This window comes from Zingiber officinale, chromosome 7B (assembly GCF_018446385.1).
Source record: "Zingiber officinale cultivar Zhangliang chromosome 7B, Zo_v1.1, whole genome shotgun sequence".
In the NCBI taxonomy this organism is placed as follows: Eukaryota; Viridiplantae; Streptophyta; class Magnoliopsida; order Zingiberales; family Zingiberaceae; genus Zingiber; species Zingiber officinale.
The window spans coordinates 57462092-57485242 of NC_055999.1; the positions used below are offsets into that span (position 1 = coordinate 57462092).

At 40.6% G+C, this 23151-nt stretch overlaps 1 protein-coding gene across 10 annotated transcripts in view; it reads left to right on the plus strand.

The window, feature by feature from the left end:
- Positions 1-919: 919 nt before the first annotated feature.
- LOC122005767 (protein DETOXIFICATION 46, chloroplastic-like) overlaps positions 920-23151 on the plus strand; it is a 124398-nt gene continuing 102166 nt past the window's right edge. For 4 of the 10 annotated variants that reach the window (XR_006118533.1, XR_006118534.1, XM_042560955.1 and 1 more), the window contains exons 1-2: positions 920-1407; positions 1547-1641. Coding sequence is in view for 4 of the 10 variants with exons in the window: in XM_042560955.1 (XP_042416889.1) it covers positions 966-1407; positions 1547-1641 (537 nt within the window). In the remaining 6 variants the exon portion in view is untranslated. Of the gene's footprint in view, positions 1439-1546; positions 1642-23151 lie in introns of all 10 variants that reach the window. The other 6 variants (XM_042560958.1, XM_042560959.1, XM_042560962.1 and 3 more) reach the window with 4 other exon arrangements.

Sequence of the window (23151 nt, forward strand, 5' to 3'; positions counted from 1 at the left end):
TAATATCTTACATCTTTGTATCTGTACGATCCACTTCTTTCCCAGGATTTCGGAAAGAAGGGCTATAGTGTTTTGCCCATCGGAGCAGTCAAGGACCGCGGGCCTTCGAGTAGGAGTCGAGCTAGACTCCGAACGAAGTAAACAACTTTGTCCCTTTTCTTATTTTCCGCTGCACAATTCTGATTGAAAAGAAAAAGATAAGTTTTAAAGAAAGTGATATTCACCCCCCCTCTATCGCTCGTATCCGATCTATCAGTGACAAAATATGATGTCGCTCATCCCAAGTGGCTCAGTATCATAACAAGATATAGACAGGTAAATCAAAGTATGCAATGGGCTCCTATATGAGTGAACTTTTTTTCTTGTAGAAAATGAACCCCATGAGAATTGACCCCTCGTCCTAATGTAAATCAGAATCAGCATCTGAGTACCAACTGTGCTATGCCCCTACGGAATTAGACATCTCGTAGTAAAAAAATATGGAATCACCATATTAACGACCCCCAAGTGATAGACCCGAGGCCTTAGACATCTTATAATAACTCCTACGCACTAACTCCGACGATGCCCTTAGACATCTCGTAATAGATATACCTTAAGTGGTCTATTATTCCAAAAATTAATTGTCGTTCATGATTTATCTTCTTCATATTAATCTTGAGATAAATTTATAAAAATATTAAAGATAAATATATTCATCTTTTATCACCATCAATTACAGTGATGCTCAAATAGTTCGATTAGTCGTATATGAGTCATATCATACCTAATTTAACGTCTCTAAACACAACCTAAAAGTGCAGCACGTGTTTCAACCCAGGTGTCGCACGTGTCCGAAAGCATTCCAGTCCGCTTGTGTCGGACTCGAAACTGGTCTCACTTCTAATTTAAGCGGGCTAGTGCTCTCTGTTCTGAATCGCAGTGGTGCGTGCTCTACACGCCTCGCCGAAGGTCTACCATTCCGGATGGATCTCCGCCTCTTCACCTGTCGCCCGCTCATTCCTCCCGGCTACTCCCTCGCCCGCCTTACTCGTCCGCATTGCCGCCTCGCTTCCTTCTCGCCTCTCTCCGTTGTCGCCGCATCAAGGATTCAAATCAAAGCCAGTCCTCGCGATCTTCCGCAGCGCGCTGCGGCCGCAAGAAGCGATCCCCAAGGTAACGAGATCGTCGATGGTGTCTCAATGCTTTGCGAGGGTGATAGTGTTGAGACGGATGTACCTGAAGTCGAAATTCTTCGGGCAGAGGCGGAGGACGAGAAATCGGAGTCCCCTAACATTTTAAAGCAAATGAAGGATATCGTAATGTTTGCTGGGCCGGCGACAGGGCTCTGGATTTGCGGTCCGTTGATGAGTCTCATCGATACAATGGTCATAGGCCAGGGAAGCTCCTTGGAGCTCGCTGCGCTTGGTAATTACCTTCCTTGATGGCTGCTTGAATGGTACTTGATTGGTTCCTGTTATTGGTCGGATATTTAAATTGGTTTGATTCCCTTTGGTGTGGAATTACTTGTATCGGGTTCGATTATGGAGTGTTTGGTTTTTATCAGGGCCGGGGACAGTGTTTTGCGATTACCTGTGCTACGTGTTCATGTTTCTGTCGATTGCCACTTCCAACATGGTTGCCACCTCACTTGCTAAGAAGGTAAATGCTCAGTCTCATTGTCGTACTAGGTGCTTTTAATGAGCTCAGACCACTGTTATCAAATTTTGGAAGTTCATATACTGTGAAAGTTAAAGTGGATTGTGGATTTAAAGAGAGAAACCTGTTTTCTCTTGGGGAATTTATAAATGAAGTATCATCATAATTTCAGAAATCCATCACAGGAAATACCATTTTCTTTAGTAGCAACAGCTATTCTGTTATTTTAAGATGGCTACTCTGTGAATAATTTTGAATGTTAATCTGCCATGCCAATTATATAATATGTAAATATGGTTTAAATGTAGTAAACACTTACAGTGCCCAAGTTAGTTGCGTCAAAATTGATAAGCAATGGGTCAAATTAGCAAAGATTAGTATAAGCAACTAGTATTGGATAAAACTTCCTCTTGCAACTAAAAGGGATCTACTATAACATTATTATGAGCATTCTTTGGAAATATGAAAAATAGTAATTATTGTTTAGTTTGAGGTGATTTCCATAGGATCGAATTGAGCGCTGGGGGTTCAATAACGCGTGTTGCTTTTTCACGATTTTTTGGAAATTCGAGAGATAGCAACGGAAACAGAAAATAGAAACAACACTAACACCTTTCTTTTTTACGTAGTTCACAGCTATGTTGCTAGTCCACGCTATGCTATCGTTGATCGCTTTTGATAGGCAATTCACTATCAATCTGTCGATTACAAAGGTTAGGATCGGTAACAACTTTAGCGTCCTTAAAAATGAAGTATGAATAAGACGAAATGAAATTATACACCAAGTATACTGACAATCTTAAGCTGTAGACTTTTGCACGTTTGTCGGAGTAGAGTCTCGGTGTAGCGTAGGTCATAGTTATTAAAAGCGCTAGCCGTAAGGCGCAGCTAGGCAAGTCTCTTGATGAAGGTTCAACTATACAAATTTGAAACATCGGGCGATGATGATAATAATATCATTGAGAAAGATGATGAAAGATTTTGATGATTTAGATATTTGAAGTTTTTTTTGTAATTTGAATTATGTGTATAATGTATTTATTTACTAGTGAATTTTATATTTACATTATTGTTTAATATTTTATTCACTATAGTTTTATTAGTGAAATATTTTAGTAGAAATTCCCTATATATATTTGAATTGTAAAAATTTATACCCGGAGTGCCTTACTTTGGTACGGCGTACGCCTCACCTTGTGCATTGCGCCTCAGGCTCCACCACACTTATACGCTTTTAGGCACCTTACGCCTTAAATAACTATGACGTTGGCATTTCGGGAGTGAAACTACAGTTGGAGTGCTTGAAGATGTTAGAAAAAGTTGTACTGAACTCTTGGACAAAGAGTCTTTATTAGGTTGACTTGAGGCGCTTGGACTACTCCAGACATCTCTATTGAGGCCTATCCCACCCCCTTTCCTCGCTAACTTATCCATATCCAGATGTCTGGACCACTCCAGGCGCTTGTACCACCTCAGGACACTTGGACAGTTGACGTGGCCGCACTAAGTTGAAACTTTATCCGAGTCACCTTTATCCCTTACGGGGCGCTAGACCATTCCCTAATGTCGGACCACTCCCTAGCGCTTGGAAGCTGACGTGTGCCAGCCAATTAGAACATGCAACTCAGCTGCGCACGTGGTAGGATTCTAGCCATCCCGAATGCCCAAATCCATTTGACCACTCGAACTTCTGGACGCCTAGCTCCTTTTTGGGACTCCGACTACCTTCCTGCATTATAAAGTTAGCATAACAAGCATAATAAAAACATAAAAGCAGAAATAATTTGACAGTTTTAGGAATTTCTGCTCAGCATCTGATCCTCTGACCTAGGGCTTCCTCTCAATATCTGGTCCTCTAGACCCATCGAACTACTAGATGTTCGAGCCTCTATACCTGTCTAGACTTCTGCATGGTGTACTAGATCGGCCAAGTCTTCTTGCCTAGTCGCACTAACCAGGAATTCCTTGCCCAGTCCCACAGACTAGGACTTCTTTGCCTAGCTGCAACTAGGGCTTTCCTTTTGAAAAAATGCTCCATCCCCATTAATTTGATATCTCCCCTTAAGTAAGTTGAAAAAATTCTAGGACTTTCTGGTTGAACTACCTGCACACTTAATTAATCTTTTAGCTCATAACACAACTTAATTTTGAACCCTTTGTCAATATCAAAATCAGGTTTGATTACTTGGTGCTTCCAACACCAACAATTTCTATCTCTTACCTAAATAGGATGATTAACTAGAACCTATCTTTCATGTCCTACTTTAGTATATGTTACGAATTAGCTATAATTACCAATTTATCAAAAATATGAAACATATTACTTAATTAATACACATGAAATTGTGAAAGCATAGAAGTGAAAACAATAGAGAATGATTAATAGATTTATTTTTTAAATGAAAAATGTTTTAACATGTAACGTGTGCAAGGTGTGCGATAGTGCCATTTTAACAAACAAAAGAAATGTAATTGCTAAATTCATTTGATATTTAATTTTTTTTACTGTGTATTATCACCATTAAACTTTATGTAAAACTCCATTATTACTAATATTTACTTTTATTGAACCACTATTAATTGCATTAACTAGAGTTTTGTTTCGTGTCCCTCTTTCTCCCTCACTTTGATCCACTATAAAATTTATAACTTGCCAATGTTTTAAAAGGCGTATGTAAGCAGCATGCACAATCAACAGTGCAAAATACATGTTATGTAATTGTATATGCGGCTGGAATAAACCAGTGAATGAAATCTCGAGCCGTGCTGCCCGAAATGGGCGATTTTTACCATTCCGACTCGGGACCGGCACCGCACGCACAACAATTTCGCGTGCGTCACACGGGCGCAACAAAAGGAAGAAGAAGAAGGAAGAAAGAAGGAAGAAGAAGAAGGATGAAGAAGAAGAAGGAAGAAAGAAGAAAAAACGAATCAATTTGGGGATGAAGACCTACCTCGAATCATCGGTGCGAAGCGGCGGTTGCGGTAAGGCGGCGACAGCGGTGGCTGCGGTGAGGCGGCGGCGAGTGCAAAAATCGCGATGGGAGAGGTTGAGAAAACATTAGGGTTTATTAAAACTTTTAAATAAAACTATTATATTTTATATATAATTCTAATTAATTATTATATAAATTATAGTTTTATATTATATAAATTAATAATTAATTAAAGAAACGGTTAATTAATTGATCTAATTAAAATATATAATTTTATATTTTTATTATTTTATTTAAATTATAAAAAAATTAAAGTAAAAATAGATAATTTAAAATAATTTTAAAAACAAACTTTAAATTATTTTTATAAATTTAAAATAATTTTGAAAATTTATAATAATTTTAAAATTTTATAAATAATTCTAAAAAAAATTAATTGTTAAAAAAAATAAAATATAAATAAATGTTTTAAAATAAATTTGATTTTATGTGTATATATATATATAATATTATTTAGAATATTTATAAACTATAATTATATAATTATTATATATATTATGATTTTTGTTAATTTATATAATTATTATAGATAATATTTTTTTTATCTTAGAATCAATTTGAGATTTGAAATAATAAATATTATAATACTTTTCTTCTCTATTTTTATATTCTTAGTTCCTAAACATATAAAACACATTTTTATTGATATAAATGTCTAATTTTATTTTAGAAGTTTTTACATATATGGTCAAGTTACATAACATTAATACAACAACCTATATATATATATATATATATATAAAATCAAGTATCGAAACCGTATCGGCACGACACGATACGATACCGAAACCATATTGTTCCGGTCTGAGACCGAAACCTCGGCACGGGTCGAGATTTTAAACCTTGGAATAAACAATATTAAAATTTCTTTATTGAAAAAAATGATTAACATATATTCAATTAAGTATAATATTTAATCAAATCTAGTATTCCATATAGAAAAAGTATATGCCAATTTTAAAATGGAAAATTCAATTTAGCAATGTATTATATGGACATATTTATAACTAGCATGATTATAATTATTATCTAAAGTGGCTAACACTTAAAAGTTACATGCCTCTGCATTATTTAGTTTTTATCAATCACAAAAATTAACTCTTTAGAAAATAAACATCCTCTCTCTAGAGGAAAAATGTATTAAATTTGGTATTTCTTTTTAATCTAAATAGGTTCAAGTATAAACGAAACTAGTTTTTTCTTTATCACCCATAGGCAACATGCTTGGCTCACCTATTTAAAGAAAAATGCCAAAAGCAACTTAGGATGCATCATAAAACCTTTTTGTTCATCTTTCAGTATGTTTTGATTATCTTAACTTATTTTTCTCATTTTATCACTTATTGGAACTATATATAAGTGTTCTTTTTTTTTCTAGTAGTTACACAATTCATCTTAGTATTATCATTTTTGTTTTATTAACTTTTTATATTTCTTCTCTTTTAATTGCATAAATATTTCTATTTTGATAATGTATTGTTGTTATTTCACGGTCTTTTAGATTTTTTTAAGCTTATGGGGCACACAATGACAACAAAAATCTCAATAAAACTATCATTGTTGGTGTAATTGACCTCCGTGGTGATTGGTAACCATCATAGGGTTTGATGTGTGGGAAAAGTGTTTAAGTTTGCTTGCCTTTAGTTTTGTGTGTAGATTTGAGTCTTATAAGACTTGGAGGAAAACACATGGGGATAACTTGACATGATTAAGGTCTATGGACATCCGATGGGTAGGAGCATTTCAGGGTCCATCAGAGAAGAACCGAGGAAGCAAATTCGAAGGTAAAGGCACGAAAGATGACATGAAGAGAAGTCGTGGGCTCCGGTGCATCCAAAGGATATGGGATGATCCGGTGTTAAGAAGAGGGGGCCCCGCTTTAAGGAGGGTCCTTGGTAAGGTCAATCCAAAGGTAAGCCGATCGGGTAACGGCCTGGTTGACCCGACCGGCTGGTCCGAGCGGAACTAAAGATAACCCGGCCAGGGGCTTGGGTTTCCCGTTCCACAGGGAAGCAGGGGAAAAGGTGTTCAAGCACTAGAGGTCTTCTAAGCCAGGCCGGCACATATGTCCGGTCGGGAGAAGAGCTTCAGCCGGGCGGGTGAGCTCTCGGCTCGGGAGGAAGAAGCCCACGTGCTCCATGGCTAGGTATCATTTACATTGACAGGACCATACCGCGGTATGGCCGAGGGCGTGTGGACTTCCGATGTAGGTGCTTGGTGTTCCTTGGGTGCTATATAAGACCTCTCGTTTCTTAGTGAGATCGTGCCGATCGTCCTGCAACCACCTTCTTCATTGTCCCTTGCACGACTTGGCGTCGGAGGGTCGTGAGGATCTCAGCCCGACTTTGCAGTTCGCGGAGATTCGTGCGACCGAGGAGACTACGTCGTCAGAGGCGCCGTGTGCCCGTCCGTTGGTTCGTTGATTCGGACGGGATCGATTTGGCGTCATCTGCATCCGATCGGAAACAATGGGCGAGAGCGCGAGAATGCTCTCACGAAGGAGCCGGCTGTCTAATCGAGGCTAAGCTCGTGGCAGCGGAAAGAGAATGCGAAGCCGGCGGTGAGCAACAATGACATCGACCTCAGGGCGGCGGAAGCATGTTGCCACAGCCCATTTCCTCAGCGGATACCGTCTCGAATTGACTTATGCGAGCCCTCTTGGGAACCTCAGGCGGGAGTTTGATGTCAGCGATGAATTGACCACATGGGAGGAAGATGGGTGGACGGGCCGTCGGCGGCTTGGGATTTGGATCGACCGTGAGCGGCATTATCTCCGACCTTTCAGGAGGGGGTGAAAGGTGTGCGATATAATGTATCTGTATTTTCTGTTTGTTGTATATTAAATGTAGGAAGCGAAATGTTAAAAAGCATTGGCGTTATCGGTAGGCGGCCTATCTTCGTGGTGTATAAGATCAGCCACCGACTCGATAAAGAAGGCCCCGTTCCCCGAGGTAAATTATCCGAGCTCGAGAAAGAAGGCCCCACCGTCGGTAGGGAGGTTTGTATCCAGTGGGAGCTCGAGGGCGGGAGGTTTGTATCCGCTCGAGCCAGGCCCTTGCCGATCCAGAGGAGCTCGAGGCGAGGCCCCAGGCCGATCGTAGGGAGGTTTGTTCCAGTGGGAGCTCGAGGCGAAGGCCCCGAGCCGATCGGTAGGAGGGTTATATATTTAAACTCGTGGCGAATGACCCGTCTGTTCGGTAGGGCATAAATATTGTTCAGCGGGAGATGATACGAAGGCTAAGGTCGCTCGGCCTGGTAAGGAGTTAGCCTTAAAGCCCGTCGAGCTCAGACGCTAAAGATCATCGAGCTCCGGCGTTAAATATCGAGAGTATAAATATCCGCGCCGGCGAGCTCCGTCGTTAAAGATCGAGAGCCGCGCCGACAGAATACCGACGAACTCCGTCGTTAAAGATCTAGAGTAATGAGCTCCGTCGTTAAAGATCGAGAGCCGCGCCGACCAGCTATAAATATCCGCGCCGTCGAGCTCCGACGTTAAAGGACCGGCCATAAATATCCGCGCCGACGAGCTCAGTCGTTAAAGATCGAGCCGCCGGGCTATAAATACCCGCCGACGAGCTCCGTCGTTAAAGATCTAGAGCCGCTATAAATACCCCGAGCTCAGGCGTTAAAGATTGAGGCCGCAATATCGAGCTCAAGTTAAAGATCGAGGGCCATCCTGCGGTCGAGCTCCGGCGTTAAAGATCGAGCGCCCCAATAGCGCCCGTCGAGCTCGGCATTAAAGATCGAGAGCGCGCCGGGCCATTTATAAATATCACGAGCTCCGGCGTTAAATATCGAGACGTCTATAAGCGTCCGGCGGGCCGACGAGCTCAGTCGTTAAAGATCGAGAGCCAAGCGATAAATACTCCGAGCTCAGGCGTTAAAGATCGAGGCCGTGGGCCGGTTATAAATATCCGCGCCGTCGAGCTCCGACGTTAAATATCGAGAGACGAGCCGGTATATAAGCGTCCGAGCGGAAGACCGGCGAGCTCCGTCGTTAAAGATCAAGAAGCCGACCGATTTATAAATACCGCGTCGAGCTCGAGGCGTTAAAGATCGAGCCGGGCCATTTATAAATATCCACCGTCGAGCTCCGTTAAAGATCGAGCCGTAAATAAATTATAAATACCGCCGTCGAGCTCAGGCGTTAAAGATCGAGGGACCATTATAAATATCCGGCGTCGAGCTCCGGCGTTAAATATCGAGAGACGAGATAAACGGTCCGGGTGGAAGACCGGCGAGCTCCGTCGTTAAAGATCGAGAGCCGCGCGCGCCGGCGAGCCCCGTCGTTAAAGATCTAGAGTCGAACCCGCGATTGTGAACTTCTTGGGCGGAACTAAGGACGCCAATTCGCAAGTACTAAATTGATTAAGTCCGATCGGCCATCGGTTTGCCAATACTTCGCATTCATTGAATGCAAACAGTATAGCCAAGCGCTAAGCGATTTCGAGGAAAACAAGTCAATTGATTAACCGATCGGTCGTTTAGTGGGAAACACGTGGAGCTTAACCGACTCTACGAATAAGCACCAAACAGAGTAAACAAAATAAACAAAGGCAGTTATGCCGAGCGGCGATTACAAAAATTTTACATCCGCCAAGCGGATGAAATACTGAAAGTACTTGGAAGACACGCCTCACTCCGGGTCCTCAAAATTAAAGAAGGCGTCAGGGATATCGTCAATCATAGCCGTCAGATCGGAGGCGGGAATATGCTGTCGTCAGGAAGGTGCCCCCTTCTTCAGATACGCCATGGTGACCTTGCCGAACCGCTCCGAGCGGAGGTATTCTTGGCGCGCTGCTGCTAGGCGACTCGGCTCTCCCTCCTTATATTTTTTGAGTACCGCCCGGGAAGCGGTTAAGGAATCTTGGACTGCCTTCAAGTCCACCTTAGCCTTTGTGCGTTCTGCCGAACGGCCCTCCCGCTCGACGTTCAGCTGGGTCTCCAGATCCTTGGATCGCTGATCTAGCGCACGGACATCTATTTTCATCTTGTCCAGATCAGCGATCGCTTGCTTCTTCCGGGCAGTAGCACGTTTGGCGTCCGCTTCGCACTTCTTGACTTGGCTCTTGAGCCGAGCCACCTCCGCAGTCAGATCGGAGACCTTCTTCTGCTCAGCCTCGAAAGCCTGCTTTTCCTTCTCGGCCGAAGGACCTCCGGTGGCTTGGAGTTTCACCAGGAGATCCTCTAGCTCAGCCAACCGGTGGCTAATAGCGATCTGCTCGGCCCAGCGCTGCATAAGAAATAACGGAGTTAAGATACAAAGTGGTATTATTAAGGGAGAATAAGGAATTTACCCCGGTCGCCTGTTGCATATTACTGTCCCCGAGCTGCTTCGGAGTCATGAGAGCTGCCCGAACCTGGGCATCCTCGAAGATCTTGGCTAGCGGACCCTTCAGAGTTATCTCGTGGACAGGGCTCGAAGGTTGGTCAGCAGCCAACAAATATTCCTCCGAGGGAAGTCGGAGGGTAATCTTGAGGGCCGGACGGTCGGCCAGCTCTTCCTCGGTGGCGGTAGCCTGGCCCGAGGACTCGCCTATAGGGGAAATCTCACCTAAGCGTCGTAGGCGACGACGAGTCCTCCGAGGAGAGTCAGTGGGCTCTACTTCAAAAGCCGTTGATGTTCCGACCTGCGCCGGGGTTCTGTCCGGGGAGAGGACCTCCACGGACGCGGTAGCCTTGCCCTTCTGAGTGGGCCGTGGGGTAAAGTCCCTTGGGCGTTTCCGCCGAGTATCTAGGGTGGCGGCATCAGCCTGATGGACACTCAGCTCGGCCGGAGCTGAAGAGACAAGGTCTACTTCTACCTCCGCTGAGGCGGACTGAGTGACCTCCAGCTCAGGAGCGGATTGCGCTCCCCCTTCTCCTTCGGCTGCCGGGCTCTCAGTAGCCTTCGCGCGCCACATAACTTCGGCTGCAGGAGAAAAAATTAAATCAGTTAGATAAAAAGGTAAAAAGAGTGAAAAAGGTGCTTACACATCCTGCAGGGAAGGCTAGCTCGGACGGGAGAAAGACCGAAGATATACAATACGCCCTCGAGGAGCAACTTGTCAATCTTGTACCGCTGACCGGATAAGCGGCTGGCTGCATGGAGGAACGCCGGGCTGCTCCTATATCTTCCGAGCTCCGGCTGAGTCGGCACGGCGGTCTGCCATTGGGTTCGGAAGGCAGGCCGCTCGGGAAGGCGCATATAGAAGAAGTGCTCCTTCCAATGCTTGTTGGAACTCGGCATGTCTTGGAACAAAACAAAACCTACTCTAGTTTGAAAAATACAAGTACCCAACTCGGACTGTTTGGGATAAAAGAAGAAGTGAAAGATTGCTGGGTCCAGAGGAATATTGTTCAGTTTGAAGAGGATGATCACCCCGCTCAGTAGCCTAAAGGAGTTCGGCACAAGCTGGCCGAGCGGAATACGGAAGTAGTTGCAAGCTAATAAAATAAAGGGATGAGGGGGAAATCTAAGGCCGCCCAGGAACTGGTCCCAGAAGAAGCAAATAGTGCTGGGCGGCGGTTCATGAGGACGACCGGTCGGGGAGGGTATCTCGATTTTATGGTCGTCCGGGATCCCGTACGTCCGAACATGACGCCGAGCGTCCTCCTCATCAAACCGACTCTCCATGGTCGTATACCATGGACCGTGAACGTTGGTAGCGGGTTCGGAAGAGCTCGCCATCTTGGAAAGACAAAAGGACAGCAAGAAATCGGAGGAATGGGAACGAAAGAGAGGCAAAATGAGTAGGGAAGACCTAGTAAACGAAGAAAGAAGGCTCACTGAGAAGGAGACGGGCGGAAAAGATCACCGGTGAGATGGTAGCCGCCGAAAAACAGGAACTGGATCGCCGGAGGCCGCAGCAGCAGAAGAGGCCGGGCCGTCCATTTCAAACGATGGCGTCCCATCATAAGTAACGCCGCCACCACGCAATGGTCGACGCGTGGCGCTGAGCGATTCGGCGCATTTAATGTGCACCATACCATGCACGCGCAGCCTTAATGGAATGGATTGCCGCCGTTCCCGAGGAGATTCGGACAGGCGGCAACGACGGCAGGCCGCATGAGTCACATCTGAGCGAGCGCCGAACGGTTGAATTCGGCGTACACACCGAGCGACCTGTAGAATACTTTTAAAACAAAAGGCGACGAGCACCCGCTCGGACACACAGTCCAGTCAGTCGGACTTAAGAGCTTCCTTCGACTAGACTTGAAGGGGAGACAAGTGATCCGGTGATCGGGTAACGGCCTGGTTGACCCGACCGGCTGGTCTGAGCGGAACTAAAGATAACCCGGCCAGGGGCTTGGGTTTCCAACGCAAGGAATCGAGTGGCCGAGCGGAAGAACCGCCCGGCCGAGGCAGGGAAGGGAGGCAGAGGCTGAGCGATTAGACCGCCTGGCCGTTCCACAGGGAAACAAGGGAAAAGGTGTTCAAGCACTAGAGGTCTTCTAAGCCAGGCCGGCACATATGTCTGGTCGGGAGAAGAGCTTCAGCCGGGCGGGTGAGCTCTCGGCTCGGGAGGAAGAAGTCCACATGCTCCATGGCTAGGACCGTACCGCGGCCTCAGACATGCTCCCCTGACAGGACCATACCGCGGTATGGCCCAGGGCATGTGGACTTCCCGATGTAGGTGCTTGGTGTTCCTTGGGTGCTCTATATAAGACCTCTCATTTCTTCATCGGAGGTACGCCAGTCATCATCCTGCAGCCACCTTCTTCATCTGTCCCCTTGCCTGACTTGAGCGTCGGAGGGTCGTCGCCGGGGATCTCCCCGGCCCGACTTCTGTGCAGGTTCGCCGGAGATTCGTGCAACCAGGAGGAGACCTACGTCATCGACTAGGAGAGCGCTATGTGCCCAGCGTCCGTTGGTTCAGCGATTCGGACAGGATCATGGGACATATTGGAAGATGTTTTCGAGATAAGTATTGTTGGTGTAGGAAGCACCAGAATCGAACCTGAGTTTTGATATTGTCAAAGGTTCAAGTTAAGACTTGTTGTGATCTAACAAGTTGATCAAGTGTGCAGGCTGTTTACTCAACCGGGAAAGTCCTAGTTGGAGGCTAGGCAGGAAAGACTTAGAAAATCGTGGAAGCTAGGCAGAAAGATCAAGTGGGTCAAGAATATTCGACACTTAGCAGGGAAACTTGATTGGTTTGGGGGATCGAAGATCGAGGGAAAGTCCTGGGTGGCTGATCCAATGCTAAGCGGCAAAGTCCAAATAGGTCTAGAGGATAAAGGTTTGGCAGGTATGTTGAGGTAAGCAACTGGAGGAGCGACAGAGGTCGTGTTCCGGAAGGGAACAAACCCTATGTCGCTGATCCAACTGAAGAAACCGAAAAGGTTTTCAAGTTAAGATCAAGATAGTTCTACTGTCTAGGGGTGTAATCAAGCCGAGCCGAGCCGAACTCTTGAATGTTTGAGCTTGGCTCGTTTATAATCGAGCCGAGCTTGAGCTTTATTTAACGAATATATTCATGGCTCACGAGCTTATTCGAGCTTTTATCGAGCCTAAACAAGCTTAATAAGTATAAATTATAAATTTAAATATTCATTAAAAATTAAATTATATATTTAGAGAAAATTATAATATTTTTATTAAAATTTATAATTTTATTCTAATAAATAAATTTAATATATTTATCTATATTTTTCATAAGTAGAGTGTAAAATCTATAAATTTAATATCAAAACTATTATTTTTTTTAATTTAAAAGTTGATTCATGAGCTTAACGAACGTGTTCACGAGCTAACGAGCCGAGTATTGCGAAGATTGAGCTTGGTTTGTTTATCTTAACGAGCCTCATTAAACGAGCTCAAACGGGCTTTTATCGAATCGAGCTTCGAATAGCTCACGGGCGGCTTGGTTCATTTACACCCCTACTACTGTCTAATACTACTTATGCATTATATATATTACTGTGCTAACCTTCATGTTGCAGGAATATTCTATTTAACTCTGTGTTGCAGGGATCGGTCGACCGAACGTAGGGATCGGTCGACCGAACCAGCTTGACTCAGACCAGAAATCAGTTCAGACTAAAGCAGAGCATATTCCGATCGAAGCTTGATCGGTCGATCGAACCAGAGGATTGGTTGACCACCTTGATGATGTGACACAGTACATATCGATCAGAAGCAAAGATGGAAGCTAGCCAGATCGGTCGACCGAAGCAGTGGATCGGTCGACCGAATTATCATCACATTAAAGGTGCATTAATGAATCTCAACGAACGAGGAAAACTCACCGTTTGGTTGACTGAATAATAGGATCAGTCGACCGAATCATTAAGTGTCATTAATGCTCGAAGATTAGATCTGATCGGAGGTCAACGAAGAAGGGAGGAAGCGAGTTCGGTCGACCGAACTTGAGGATTAGTCGACCGAACGTTGACTATTCTTATAAAAAGGAGCTCGAGGTCTGACACTGGGCAACGAATTGGTTCTGAGTTCATCCGTTGTAAAACTGCTGTTCAACTAGTCTACTACTCATCTCCAAGCAAGCGACTACTCCATCCAAGGAGTACCGACCGAGCTTCATCCTACATCTAGTATCGGTATATTTTATTTAGCTTGCTTTGTATTTAATTTCAAGTAAGATAGTAGGCTGTTACTATCTTACTCATTTCATTGTACAAATTGCTTATTTTCAGAGGTTTCAGAAAGAAGAGTTTTGGTGGATTGCCTAAGGGTGCGGTTTGTTAGGATGTATACTAAAAGTCTAGTTTTTTGTATAAACATTTATTTAGAAATAAGAATCACATTGGTCAAATGTCTACATTTATGCTAAGTGTAGTTGTCCATTTAATTTATATTGTAGATAACATGGTGTGAGGAGACACACAGAAGATCATGTTATCAGTTCCTTATAAATTATAAATAGTAGCTCACAACAAAGATGGAATGGGACAAATCATTAGAATGGTTGTAGTGTAATTTGGTATTAGTTTATCTTGACTATAAAATTACACTAGTACACTATGAGTGTATTGAGCAGGACCATTTGAGGTAGTTTCTTTTTATACTGACTACATAAAAGAACAAAACCTCTGTTATTATGAAAGTGCATACTCTTAATCATGAACAAACACGTATACTTAATATTTATTTCTTTAATTTATCAAAGGATGCGATTTAGTTCGTTAAATCAATAGACCCGATAAGTTGGAAAATGATATTATTTATATGGTGAGTTGTTGATTATAGAATGAAACTATGTCCTAGTAATATAGGTTGATGATGTCCCCTTGAGGAGCTCATAAGGATTGTCATGTAACCCTGCAGGTGGACTTAGTCCGACATGACAATAAGGTTGAGTGGTACTACTCTTGGAACTAGATATTAATTAAGTGAGTTGTCAGTAATTCATTTAATTAATGGACATTTGATTTCTTAAACACAGGGAGATTAACACACTCATGATAAGAAGGAGCCCATAATGTAATATGGGATTGGTGCGGTAGTTCAATAATAACTCTTTAGTGGTATGAGTTATTATTGATGAACTTGAGTTGGGTGTTCGGGGCGAACACGGGAACCTCAAGCTCATCGGGGTACCAAAACCAATTCCTCCTCTTGGCCCCTGTTGTAGCCTCTTATTTTATAAAGCTTTATATCCACTTAAAGCCAAGCTTATTACCCATCTTGTTGTGGCCGGCCAAGTCAAGCTTGGAGCCCAAGCTATGGCCGACCAAGCTAAAGATTGGAGCCAAGTTTATGGCCGGCCAAGCTTGGAGCCCAAGTTAGGTGGCCGACTACATTAAAATAAAAGGGTATTTTAAATTTTAAAATCTTTCCTTTTGTGGAAGCCATGGTTTTAAAAGAGAGTTTTTTAATTTTAAAATCTTTCTTTTTATAGCTTTCTACAAAAGATTAAGAAAGAGGTTTGATATCTTTCCTTATTTGTAGTTAAAAGGAAGATTTTAATTTTTGATAAAACTTTCCTTTTTTGTAACCATCCACATGTTTTAAAAGAGAAATTTTAATTTATAAAATTTTTCTTTTATAACCAACAAGGGATTTAAAAGAGAAATTTTTTAATTTCTTACCGGAAACAAATAAGGAAGTTTTAATTTTGTGTTTAAAACTTTCCTTATTTGAAGCACAAGTATAGGGCCGGCCATGACAAGCATTAAAGGAAGTTTTAATTTTTTTGTTTTAAAACTTTCCTTTTTAGTCATTGGCAAGGAATATAAGGAAGTTTTAATTATGTTTAAAATTTTCCTTTATTGCCAAGACCAAGGATTATAAAAGAGATGGAGGGGTGCCTCATGAGATAACACATCTTCTATTCATCTCTTCCAATCCTTTGGTGACCGGCCCTTGTCCTTTTCTCTTCTCCTTTTGTTTTCTTCCTTGGAGGCCGGCGACATCTAGTGTGGTGATCTCTTGGTGGCTGGTTGCTTGAAGGAGAAGAAGAAGAGAAGGAAGCTCTCTTGTCTAGCATCCCTTGGAGGTTAGTTGGTGGCCGGATCTTGGAAGCAAAGGAAGAAGCTTGGGTGGATTTCATCTTGGAAGATCGTCGCCCACACGACGTCCAAGAGAAGGAGAGGAATACAGTAGAAGATCAAGAGGTCTATAAGCTACAAAAGGTATAACTAGTTATTAGTTTCCGCATCATAACTAGTTCATTTTTTTGTATAGATCTTGAAAAACCAAACACAAGAGGTTATCGATTTTAAGTTATTGTTTTTGTTATCGATTTTATTTTTCGATTTCATGTTTCGATAATGTGTTTCTATTTAGGTCTCTGTAGTTAAACCTAGTTTACTACAAGAAGTTAAATATCCGATTTCTTTGAGAGGCTTTGTCTAGGAAGTGGTGGATGATCCCATACCCAAGAAGGCCTAGTGCCTCGCTATGTTTAACCTGGAAACCGATCTTTGAAATAGATATTTGATAACTTCTGTAATATGGTTTAAGAAGATCATATCGGTTAGACTTGGAGTAAAAATGTTAAGTATCGTTTTCAATCCAAGTTTAACTTCTAAAGGACAATTTGGATTAATAATGTTAAGCATCATTCGCAATCCAAATTTAACTTTAGTAGAGCACATGGGTAGCTAGGATAGTTCTATGCTTGTACAAATTTTTGTATAGGGGAACTAGGACGGTATTCCGAGTAGCAACCAACACGGTTAAGGGTCGCGGGCCTTGGAGTAGGAGTCGACCTAGGCTCCGAACCAAGTAACCAAAACGTGTTTTTACTTTCCACTGCACTACTCGTGTTTTAAACATTCCAAAAGAAAGAGTTTTTTAAAAAAGCGATATTCACCTCTCTCCTTCTATCGCACTTTCTCGATTCTTCAGGTATAATCCTTTGAGAATTGATTATTGAGAGACTGTACCTAGGTAATGATAGAATCTTAATATAAGCAGACTTATTAGAGTTAGTGTACCAGTTGGTACTTAATACTTGTCAATTGATGGCTGAACGGTTGAACAGAAGTGGTTTCTATTCGTGGTTTTTCAGTCTAGTCAATTGATGGATGAACTATATGAGTTTACTAGTGAAATTTAGACAAATGTAGTCGATTGGGTCCGATTAGCCAGTGAATAGAATGGTTAGTTATGTTGGTGAATGAGTCAACTAGTGAGTCGACTATTGACAAAGTCCAATCGACTGCTACTATAATGCCAACATGGAGGGATCCATTGATAAACGGTCGAACCTGCTGACGACAATAGTTGAACAGCTGAAGAATTCAAGTTGACCAATAAACCAACCGAATGAAAGCTATGTGGGATTGAAGGCTAACATTCCCAAAATATTACAAGCAATTCCAAAGCTCTATTGTAATTCTTCTAAGCATTCTAAAATGTATTTCTTTGTAAATTCTTTAGATTTTGTAAGAGGTTTCTCCGCCTATGAAAGAGTTCCACAAAGGAGAAAGTATAGTGGATGTTCGGGGGTGATCCACCTAAAGGATTAATAGATCATGGAGTAGGTGTTGAGGCTACCAAACCACGTTACATCTTAGTGTCTTTGTTTATAATCATGTCTTTCTTATTTATATGTTTTAATACCTAGGCACAATAAGGGGAATGAATTAGAAGATAGTAAATGAATCAAGAAGAAAAGGAAGGAGTACATCGTGAATTCAAAAGCCAAACATCATTTATTGAGTGTGCTCCCCTAAGATCAAGTGAGTTGGAAGACATGAGTGTGCCAAGGAATTGTGGGAGAGATTAGTTGAAATTCATAAGGGAACGATGAAGGCAAAATTAGCTAGAAAAGACCTAAGATCATAAATCAATAATTTGAAATTGGAGGAAGCGGAGAAACTAGCAAGTTTATATGCACAGATCAAAGAATTGGTAACTGGTTTGAGAAACATTAGAGAAACAATTTCTAGTTGTGACATGTTAAGGAGTATGATCAATGACTTAAGAACCCTATAGTGAATGTTCAGAGTAGATTCCTTTTATAAATCAAAGAATCTAGAGGTATAATATTTGGATGACTTCTTTTCGATTATCAAATTGCATGAAACACGACGTCGGGTTGGAAGAAGTAGAGATTCATAGATTAAGAGGAGTGACTCTTGTGGCAAATATGGATAAAGGGAAGAAGTAGAAATTCCCACTTCACTGAAATCATCATCTGAATCATCGTGTTCTTCCATGAGTAGCAATGTGGAGGCATATATGATAAGAAAGGTAAGTATAGCTTTTAAAACTTTAAAATTTTATAAAAATGATGTTAAGAGTATGTAAGGAAGAAGAAGAATGACAAATGCAGGGTAAGATGCTCTAATTGCCATGAAGAAGGTTATATATGTGATATGTGTTTCATGCATATGTTTTGGTATAGTTTTGCATGCATTTCATTTCATTACATGAGCATATTTTGCATAGTTTCATAGCTTTTGTATTGTTTTGTTCTTTCTAGTTCAAAAAACTGCTCTTTGTGCATTATCATTGACAAACATGAATTTAGAGCTCAATTGGAGATAAAAGTCTTTGGAAGCATGCATTGCAACATGATGCATGATATGACCATGTCCCCTGACACGGCTGTGCATCATGTTTTGCACTGATGCCTCTAACAAGGAGAATCCAAAGCCGGACAAGGTGCCGTGTCCCCTGACACGGCCGTGTTTTACCCAACATTGATGACTAAGAGCCAACATGGCCTGGTCGTGCTTTCCAACACGACCGTGGTCAGATGGTGGCGTTTCTCCTATTTTAAGGAAACTTTATTAGTCTCTCCTTGATTTTAGGAAATATTTGTTAGTTGCTCCCTTGATTTTAGGAAATTAGTTAAGCCGCCTCGACCTTTTAGGAATTTATGTTAGAGTTATTTTACTTTTTTAAATACTTTGACAAGGATTTAAAGCTATAAAAGGAGGCAAGGGGTGGCGGCTACATGGCATTGAGGGATCAAGGGATTCTCCCCTTCCTATCAAAGGGTTTCGTCTTGACAAGGAACCTTAGGAGAGTTATTTCCAAGGAGTCGCGAAGATTCTGTCCATCGAAGAGCTTGGAGATCTTCTTAAGACGACTACGACATCCATGACTAAGCTTTCTCTCTCTTTTCTCTTTGATAGGAGTTGTAGAATGCTATTCTTCATGTCTTTGTGCTGTATCTCTATCTCATGGAGTAGTTTTCCTAATTCTAGGATTAGGGAGTAGCCCGATGCATTGTTGACACTATTTTCTATTATTTTATCTCTTTTTATTGCATGACGTGTTTGATTCATGATCCGATTTTAGTATGCATACATGACTACGGTGCTAGTGTGCATTGTCATACCACATAAATGCAAGGAAGGACCGAGAGGTGATCCAAATTCTCTGACCTATCAAGCCTGAACTTGAGGGTTTGTTCACGAAAATAGTTCAAAACCTTTTGAGAGCATCGTTGGCTATGACGAAGCTTAATTGGTCTATCTTGATTCGACGTGACCAAGTAACAGATAACGCTTAGAGGATCATGGGGCATTGTGACAAGAGTCTCCCTAAGACAGTGATCGCTCTAGTAAGGTTACCTTGAAAGTAGACGTTACGTTTGGATAGATATAGCGATATTGTGAGGAAGTATTGGGTACCGCAGGATAGACTACTTTCATGCATATCAAAAACATAGGTAAAAGAGTGAATTACTTTTAGGGTGTCAATGATCAGCGTGGTGAAACCGAAGTCCTAAAATTGCTTCCTAAAACTGATTTTCCCCACTACTTCTCATTTGCTTTCTTAGTTTGTTTTCTTATACACGATTCTCTTGATTCCAATTCATTTAGATAACTAGTTTCGCATTTGGACTAGTACTTGATTTCAATATTTTTATTATTTGGCAACGCCGTACGCTTGCGGTACGAGCACATTAATAAGAGACCAATGCCTCTTATTGAAGAAAAAGGAAGAGAAGAAGGCGGCAAAAGGAAAAAAAATAAGGTTGGAGGAGAGGAATTTGCAAGCAACATGGGATGACATATACGTTGCTTCCTCCTCCTCATCATCATCTTCATTGGAAGGAGGGAATAGGTACCAGGCTAGTATTGCCCCATGGCATTTGATGATGGTGTCTCAATTTCATCAGGAGAAGAAGAAAGGAGGTGGGAGCTCACTTATCTGAATTGGATGATATAGTAAGTGAAGTACGAAACTCATCTACAAAAAATTTAATTGATGCAATTTCTAGTTTAACTCGATTATTGTATAAAGCAAAAGTAAAAATATTCATTTGAAGGAATTAATTAATATTTTGGAGGATAGATTAGAAGTTGCTCATTCTCTTGAAAATTTTCAAAAATTAGAGGAAGAAAAAAGGGCTTAAGAGAAAAAAGTATAAACTCACATTAGCTCTAGAAAAGTTCACATTAGCTCTAACTCCTCGAGCATTGAACGTGATTATAAGGAGCTAAAGACTGAATTATAGTAAAAATGAATTAGGATACAAAGGGTAAAAGCATGAAAGATCCTACAATCTAATTGCTAGGGGCAATCAAGGGCAAGAATGGTAGCTAGGAAATGTATCCTTAAGGAGTATTTGGTGAATCCGGTTGGACACAACCAATTTTGGATGCCCAAATCGATTCTTACCTCTTAGAGGATCGTAAGATAGTTAACCATAATGGAAATTACTTCACATCATTTATAAATGGTTGACTTGGTACTTAGCATGGGTAGAATGTTATGAACACATACCTTATTTATATCTCACAACAAAACTATAGGTATCATTTAATTTTTGTGTTGAACATATAGATACCATATGAGATGTTACGATGGTACTAATGGTTCACATTTTTTGAGGCATCTTAATGAAACCATAGATAGTAATCATTGATCAATTATGGGGAAGACCAATGTATTTATAGTGTACAATTGGTTCTAAGATCATGGTAGGATATTTTTTTTTGTTGAAAAATACAATTTAAGGTTTTGAAAACTTATTGTTATGGATTTTAAACTTAAGAAGTCAAAACAAGGGTTTCAAAGTTGATACATAATTACAAATTTTTTTTGGGAATTTTGAGTTTGTAGTCAATTTTGAAAATTAAAAAGGCTTTTTATGAAGAATTATTTTTCCATGATGAAATGACTTAAAACAAATGTGTTTGTCATACTTCATGATTTTTCAAGGTTTCACGAATTGTTAATGCATTGTTTTTTCAAGGTTTCATGAATTGTTAATGCATTTCTAAACTTGGTTCCCTAGAGGAGTTTAGAAATCAGTTGATGTTCAAAGTTAATAGTTGATTGGTACTTGGAGTAGTTGACTACTACTTGGTCGTTTGGCTTAAGAAAAAACTTCAGGTTCGAAGTTTTAAGGTTATTTTTGATGAAATAGATCTCTGATTTCAGTTTACAGACTTGGAAATGTTTCAAAATGCAAGTTTACACTATTTTGATAATTGATAAAATATCTTAAAGTATGATTTGGATGGTGCAATCTTTTTGATGGTCTCAAAGGGGGAGGAGAAATGGTACTATTTAAGTTAGAAACTTAAATTTCTCACCTTGAATACAAAATTTGAAATTTAAACCTCCTATGAGAGAGAGCACAGTATAAACCTACTTTAATGTCCAAAATTTTATTCATATTTTATCTAACTTAAATATATTGTCACAAATTAAAAGGGGAAGATTGTTGGTATAATTGATCTTCTTGGTGACTAAGAACGGTTATACAATAGTTTTTGATGTGTGGGAAAAGTGTTTAATTTAGGTTTGCCTTTGGTCTTGATGTGTATATTTGAGTCTTGCAGGATTTGGAGAAATACACATGGAGATGACTTGACACAACTAAGGTCGATGGACATATGAGGTCCGTGAATATCGGTGAAGGATTATGTGAAGCATCTGAGGGATACACAAGGAGCATTAGAGAAGAGGGCATGGACTTTAATGTCGTTCCGTGTCGGGCGGCACAGGCGATTTTTACCGTTCCGCCTCTCGGCCAAAACCAACACCTTAAGATTCCCCATCTTGATGCGTAGCAGGTGGTGTCGAAGGAGTCGCGGGACACCTCCGATGGCGCCGGAAGCGTCACTGGACGCTTTCGGAGGCGCTAGAAGCATCCCGTGATGCCTTTGACGCCGAAGGCATCACGCTCCCGCGATGGTGCTGAAGGCATCGTGGGACGCCTCCGGCGTTGCTGGACCTTTAGGCGCCGTCGGAAGAGTCCGGTGACGCCTTTGGTGCTGCCAGACAACCTCCCGCTATTCGCCGCGACCCCAGCGATCTACCGTTGTCCTGTGACGATATTTTGACTATCAAAAATTAAAATGTTCATTTAATTAATTTAAACAATTCCCATGTGTGATATTTTAAACAAACTTTTGTAAATGCTAATTTAATTATCCCAATAAAATATATAAAAAATATATTTAAATTTTTTTAATAAATTTTATTTAATTAATATTCAGAAAAATTATTTTTTTAATATTTTAAATTTCATTTAAAATTTTAAAAAAATTATAATAATTTTGATTTATATTTTAATATTTTTATTATTTTAAATTCCATTTTAAAATTCTAAAAAATATATAATAATTCTGATTTATATTCTATTTTTTTTTTATTTTTTAAAAATTAAATTTATGTTTTGATATATTTTTATTATTTTATTTTATTTTTACTATTTTACTATTTACTGTTTAATTGATATTTTTTTTACTATTTAAAATTTATATTATTTACCTAAATAGAATGTTGTAAGAATCAATGCTTTCATTTGATTCACGCAGCTTCTTTTGGTATAAGTAAAGTAATATATTATGATGTATCAGTTTTAATTAATATATTATGATGCGTCAATTTTAATTCAAGTTATTGATAGATTAATTTTATTTAAATAAAACTATATTTAATTATTTTTTAACCATATTACATTGTCCAATGATTGAGAATTTATATAAAATCAATATATAATTTATTTTTAAATTATACACCATAAATATATTTATCTAATAATTATTATATATAAATAAAAAAATATCGAAACCATATCAGCACGGCACGATACGATACCGAAATCGTATTGTTCCGGTTTGAGATAGAAACCTCGGCATGGGTCAAGATTTTAAA